This window comes from Aythya marila, assembly GCF_965140915.1.
Source record: "Aythya marila genome assembly, chromosome: 9".
Lineage (NCBI taxonomy): Eukaryota > Metazoa > Chordata > Aves > Anseriformes > Anatidae > Aythya > Aythya marila.
Window position 1 is genome coordinate 17,354,052 of NC_139050.1, and position 6,189 is coordinate 17,360,240.

Genomic DNA, 6,189 nt, shown 5'->3' on the forward strand with positions numbered 1-6,189 from the left:
GGCAGAGGGAAGCTGAGTCACTGCTGAGCTGAGCGGGGAGCTCAGGCTCTGGTCGCATCTCTGGGACTCACCCCGTGGTGTTGTTTGCAGGTGAATGACATCAACTTTGAGAACATGAGCAACGATGATGCTGTGCGGGTGCTGAGGGAGATCGTGCACAAGCCGGGGTAGGTACCGAGGCTGTTTCTTACCTCCGTAGGCAGCTGTGTGGGGTGTGTTTGGGGCGTGCAAATCATGTCTTCCAGCCACCTCTGCCAGCAGGTGTGCAGGAACCCAGAACTTAGGATTTTGGCCTTGCTTTGATTCCTAGATTTTCATACCCAAAGCAGGAATTGCAGCCAACAGAGTGGTGACAAAGTGGGGTCCCTTTTTCTTGGGATACTGTGTTATCTTTTTGCATAGCCTGGCTAACAGGAGGGTTATTGCTCCAGTTTGTCCATGCCTCTGAGGAAAATTGTAGCTGGGGAGGGACAAGGACGCTGTACTGGCAGCTTCTCCCCATCTGGCAGGAGAGAGCCAGCATACAGCAACTGCAGTGGGTCACAGAGGGCTTTGTTTCACCAGGCTCTTGTTCTAACTTGTGCCTTTTTGCTGCAGGCCCATCACCCTGACGGTGGCCAAGTGCTGGGACCCCAGCCCCCGAGGCTGCTTCTCGTTACCCAGGAGTAAGTGGATAGCTGACCCACCCTTAACGCTGGTGCCCAGCTCATGTGAGAGCCCTGCCTTAAGCACTTACTTGGTTGTTGTCTTGTTCCTTCCGTGTGTGTGTGTGACTCCCTGTGGCACTGAATCGGGGTTTGGTGGGGTTTCAGCTCTCCTCTAGGGAGGCTGCTATGTCCAATTCCCAGGCCCAAATGCCCACGAGCCCAGCCCTCCTTCCCACATCACGCTGGGGACGCGTTTCACTGGGGCAGGGAGGTCACTTGCTCGGGGCGCCAGAGGAAAGAGAAACCCCTCCCTGAGCCATAGGGGGATCTCTCCCTCTGCACCTGTCCTGCTGACCCTCCCTCTCTTCTTTCTCTCCCAGTTGCTCCCCAGCGGATCTGGGCTGGGCCAGACTCTCCATGCTCCGATCCGGGTGAGTCCCGGCAGATGCTGGGGATGCAATGGGCTGCGCTGAGTCCCCGTCCCTCCCCCAGAGGCTGATTTGTTGAGGAAAGAATTTCTTAGAGCTGCTAACTGACTCTCTGTTCGTTGCAGGTGAGCCCATCCGGCCCATTGACCCGGCAGCCTGGGTGTCTCACACGGCAGCGATGACTGGCACCTACCCAGCGTACGGTATGAGTCCATCCATGAGCACAATCACTTCCACCAGCTCCTCCATCACCAGCTCCATCCCAGAGACCGAACGTAAGTTCTTCTCGTGCCTCCGTGCTCCTCCCGCTGCACGGCTTCCACGCCTTCACTGTGCTCTGAGGGGAGCAATACATCTGCCTGGGGACAGCTGGGCCGGGCCAGGTCTGCCCTGCCGAGGGACTGGGAGGGAGGCAGCTCTCACCAGGCAGGTGCCTGGATCAAGGCGAGCTCTGGCTGGGTGAATTTAGACCACATTTTCATGCCTTCTGCTTAAGGAGAGTAGAAGATCCCGGATGCGATCCAGGAGCTATGGCAGCTGCAGAGAAAAGGCTCCGAGAGCAGTCAGGGAGTTACCAGCTGAGAGCGTGAGGCCAGAGGGATTAAGCAAGGCCCTCCCAGACAACAGCCAGGGCAGGATGGAGAGGCTCTTGCAGCAGGGTGGGGGCCTGCTGAGCACAGCAGGACTCTTTTGGTTCCTTTCTCAGGGTTTTGGGTGATTGTAGCATGCAGAACCCTGAAGCAAGGGTCTAGAGAGTTCAAGTGAGGCAAAAAGACAGGAGTTGGTTTTAAGTTTTTGAGGAGTGACGAATTCCCGTGCTGGGCTTTGTGGGCTCAGCTGGCAGCTTGTGGATCTCAGCTGCTTGAGACTGGCTGGGGGAACGGAGACTCTGGCTTGGGTTTTGCAGAGGACCTGTGCAAAAAAACCATCTGGCCTGGGAAGGATAGCACTGGAGGGGGGTTACGCCAGCATGCCCCTGGGGCTGTCTGTGATGTATTGTTCCCTGGCCCATTCCTCCCGTGTGTGTGATTCTTCCACGTGGCGCTGTTGTCTTTTCTGCCCCCCTCTCATCTCGGCTTCCTTTCCCTTTGTCCCCACCACAGGCCTCGATGACTTTCACCTGTCCATCCACAGCGACATGGCCACCATTGTCAAAGCCATGGCCTCCCCAGAGTCAGGCCTGGAGGTGCGGGACCGCATGTGGCTGAAGATCACCATCCCCAATGCTTTCATCGGTAAGAGAAAGCTGTTTTCCAACTCCAGCAGAGGTGGGGAGTGGGTGGCCTGCTTCCCAAGCAAATGCTGGTGAAAGGAGCATCTCCTCACTGAAAACTGCCTGTTAATCAGGCCAGGGTCACAAATTGAACCTGTGGCTGTCACGGCTAGATGTGGCCCGCTGCTTCGAGGGTGACTTCCTTCCTCTCCCTTCTTGTGTTTAACTCTGATGTTCGGTGGCAGGTTCGGATGTGGTGGACTGGCTGTATCACCACGTGGAGGGCTTTACAGACCGTCGTGAATCCCGCAAATATGCCAGCAACCTGCTGAAGGCTGGCTACATCCGACACACCGTCAACAAGATCACCTTCTCCGAGCAGTGCTATTACATCTTCGGGGACCTCTGTGGAAGTATGGAACTGGGCTCTGCTCTGGAATGGGTGGGAGGGAGAGGATGGGGGTGGGACAGGGTCCTGCAGATCCCCACTGATACCACGGGGACGTAGCTACAGCTATTGCCACCAGGCTGGGCCCCTTGTTCTGCAGACCCTGGCAGAGTGTGATGATGAATATCCCAGCTCCTTTATCATGCTGCTGGAGCTGTGAAGTTGGAAGCAGTGTCGACAATGTCACCTGCTTTGGTACCTTGTCACCTGGGCAAAGCAGAATCTAAGTCTTTTCTGACCGTTTACAGGCTCTGAACTTCCAGCACTGGCAAGAGGCTGGTGCTCAGAAACATGGGTTCCACCGAAATAAGAGGGACGGGGGGAGTAATTGGCAGGGGAAGATGTTGCTCTGGTGTGGTCCTTGCCCACCAAGGTGGTTTCTCAGTTTCAGGGACAGCTCAGCCTTGCTCAGCCTGGCTGTTGTGCAGCCGGGAAGCACAAATGGTTATATGGCCAAGCAGGGAGAGCGCCAGCTTCTTTCATCTCCTTGCCTTACCCCGTCGTTATCCCCATTAGGGTGGACAGGGAGCTTCTTCATCACACGTGGCTCTTTACCCCTGGCTTAACCCTCTCCTCTGCTTTCTTGCAGACATGGCTAACCTGTCCCTTCACGATCACGACGGCTCCAGCGGTGCTTCCGATCAGGACACTTTGGCTCCGCTCCCACACCCAGGAGCCGCCCCCTGGCCTATGGCTTTCCCGTACCAGTATCCACCGCCTCACCCTTACAACCCCCACCCCGGCTTCCCTGACCCAGGCTACAGCTACGGAGGGGGCAGTGCAGGCAGCCAGCACAGTGAAGGTGAGTGAAAAGGACCAAAAATGTGCCTTTTTGGGGCAGATGCCTTGTTCTGTACAGGGAAATAGTGGGAAAAGATGGCTCCCTTAAACAAGCCCATGTGTGGGATGGGAGCCAGAGGAAAAGCCTTCATTTAGGTGCATCCTAGGAGGGTTACGGGACTCAAAACTCACAGAAAGAGAGCAGGGGCTGCGCTGCAGCGTGCCATAATCCTTTCCTGCCCCGAGGAGGCTCCTTTTTCCTCCTGGCCTCCCAGAGCCGTCACCTAACATTACCCCGTGCCCTTCGCAGGGAGCCGGAGCAGCGGTTCCAATCGCAGCGGCAGCGAGAGGAGGAAGGAGAGAGAGAAGACCGGGGAGTCCAAGTCAGGAGGCAGCGGGAGCGAGTCGGACCACACCACGAGGAGCAGCATGAGGCGGGAGCGCGCGGCCAGCGAGCGCTCGGTGCCCGCCAGCCAGCACAGCCAGCGGAGCCAGCACTCCCTGGCTCACAGCATCCGCAGCCACCACAGCCAGCAGTCGTACGGGCCGCCCGGCCTCCCCCCTCTCTTCAGCCCCCCCATGTTGCTGATGCCACCACCGCCTTCAGCCATGGGGCCCCCCGGGGCGCCGCCGGGCCGTGACCTGGCCTCTGTGCCCCCCGAACTGACAGCCAGTAGACAGTCCTTCCGAATGGCCATGGGCAACCCCAGTGAGTTCTTTGTGGATGTAATGTGAAGCGCCCGTCCCCTGTCTGTCTGCTGCCCCTCCTTTCCCCTTCCCCACCCCACCTCCGTCCCCGTCGTTTGTCTCCTAGGACCAGCCCTGGCTTCACCCCTTGTTTTTTTTTTGGGATTTTTTTTTTTTTTTGGTCTTGATAACTAAAAGAAAAAAGAAAAAAAAGGGAAAAAAAAAATAAATGGAACTAAACCTTGATTCTAATCCCTCCTCCAGCGGGGTGGACGGGCCTGGCAGGCCTGCTGAGCGCTGCCAGCCCATCCCGCCACCAGACTTGTGTATTGCCGATGGTAATTCCCTCCTGCCGTCCTCTCTAACCCCATTAATCCGCATCCGTCCCGGCGCCCTGTGCTGCTTGCCCGTGTGTCGCTGCCGCCTCTCGGTCCTTCCGCCCTAAACATCTCTTCTTTCTTTTCACCCTTTTGTGTTTCTTCTATCAAGCAGCAAAGAATTACGGGGTGTTTGACTTTCTCTGAGCCTGCCGCCCGCAGGGGGGAGAGCTGGAGCGTGGCGTGGCCCGACAGGAGGACACGAAGCTCCAAGGGCGCTGGGCGCGCATGGCGCTGAAGATGGCTGCTTTTCTCCCCCTAGTGGAAGACGCCCTGAGAGGGGAGCGGGGCCCGGCCTTACGTGCATTTTAAATCCCGCTGTAGCTGCCTTTTGGCCAACGCGTGAATGTTTCAGGGCTTCAGTGCCTCCGGGGAGGGGAGAGATGCTGCCCCTGCCTGCCTGCCTCCCCTTTGGGCCAGGTGCCTGCCTGGCGCTGCCCTGTGGGTCTTGTGTGGCTTGGGGTTGTGGGGTTGAAAGCTCGCTTGGCTTGAGGGAGCCTCTACAGGGACCTCAGCCTCCACCCTACTCTTTGCCCTCCCGCCCAGGCTGCTGCTGCCCCTCGTTTGTAGGGGTTGCCCCTTGGGCAGCTGTGCCCAGCCTCAGTCCTGCCAGGCAGCGTGCCCTCTTCAAGGGTGCAGCCAGGAGGAGAGGGAGGGCACCGAGGGTTCGCTGTCACACTTCTGGGGAACGTGGAGGTCCCCCGTGTTTGTCTGCCTGGAGGGACAGGGCTGGCACTGCCCCGCTCCCCCCTGCCTATGGTACCCGGGGGGAGCTCTTTGGGTTGGGGCCTAGAGCGAAAGGGTGCAGGCAGCGAGGCGAGTCCGCTTGCTCCCCTTCTTCCTTCTTCTCATGGATCCTGGAGCCTTTCCTCTTCTCTCTGCTGGGCTGTGGGAAGGAGAGGGGCCGGGGGCAGCCCCGCGCCCAGCTCGGTACGTCGCTACCTTCAGCTCCGCTCGGCGCCACAACCCCCATCCGCGCGCGTTGCCTCCTTCGGTCTTTTCGTGTTTGCAGTTTTATACTTAAGAGACGACGCGTATTTTGCTCCTGTGGGGCCCACATCGTGCCCGCGACCCCTCAGCCAGCCTCACGTGCCATCCCTTTGCCCCCTACAGCCCCTCCTGTCCCCATGGGGTCAGCTCACCCGGCCCGGGGTGGCACCGGCACGCCGCAGCCCGTCCCCCCCCCTCGCCCCTAATGCCACCCAGCAGCCTCCCCGGCCACCGCTCGCTCCCTTGCCTGCCCGCTGGGTTTTATACGAACGAATCCAAACCTCCTTGTTTTTATTTATAAACATAGTTTTATTGGACTCCTGCTTTGTGGTGGTGTTTTTTTCCCCCCGGACTCCTTCCCGTGTCCTCTCCACAACCAGCTCCCGGCGGGACGGGGCTCCCTGGGTCCCCCATTTTATGGTGGCCCCCCCATTTCTGTGGGGTCCCCCCTTTTCTGTAGGGTCCCTCATTTCTGTGGGGTCCCCCATTTTGTGGGGCTTTCCCGGGGGGCTTCAGGCAGGCTTTGGCTGCCCTTTTGGGGACAAGGCGAGCCCCGGGGGGGTCTCAGCGCCACGGGGGGCGACGGGGACCAGCAGCACGGTGCCTTCCAGCCCCTCTG

General features: G+C 58.9%; 1 protein-coding gene across 2 annotated transcripts in view; it reads left to right on the forward strand.

Annotated features, from left to right (window-relative positions):
• Positions 1–5,887, forward strand: part of DVL3 (dishevelled segment polarity protein 3) — a 29,863-nt gene extending 23,976 nt beyond the window's left edge. Inside the window, exons 9-17 of one of the 2 annotated variants that reach the window (XM_082767298.1) lie at positions 91–167; positions 598–665; positions 1,028–1,078; positions 1,201–1,350; positions 2,179–2,310; positions 2,534–2,701; positions 3,326–3,538; positions 3,827–4,225; positions 4,696–5,887. In XM_082767298.1, coding sequence (XP_082623424.1) covers positions 91–167; positions 598–665; positions 1,028–1,078; positions 1,201–1,350; positions 2,179–2,310; positions 2,534–2,701; positions 3,326–3,538; positions 3,827–4,225; positions 4,696–4,727 — 1,290 coding nt within the window. In that variant the 3' untranslated portion in view covers positions 4,728–5,887. Of the gene's footprint in view, positions 1–90; positions 168–597; positions 666–1,027; positions 1,079–1,200; positions 1,351–2,178; positions 2,311–2,533; positions 2,702–3,325; positions 3,539–3,826 lie in introns of both variants that reach the window. The other variant, XM_082767299.1, reaches the window with a different exon arrangement.
• The last annotated feature ends 302 nt before the right edge of the window (positions 5,888–6,189 follow it).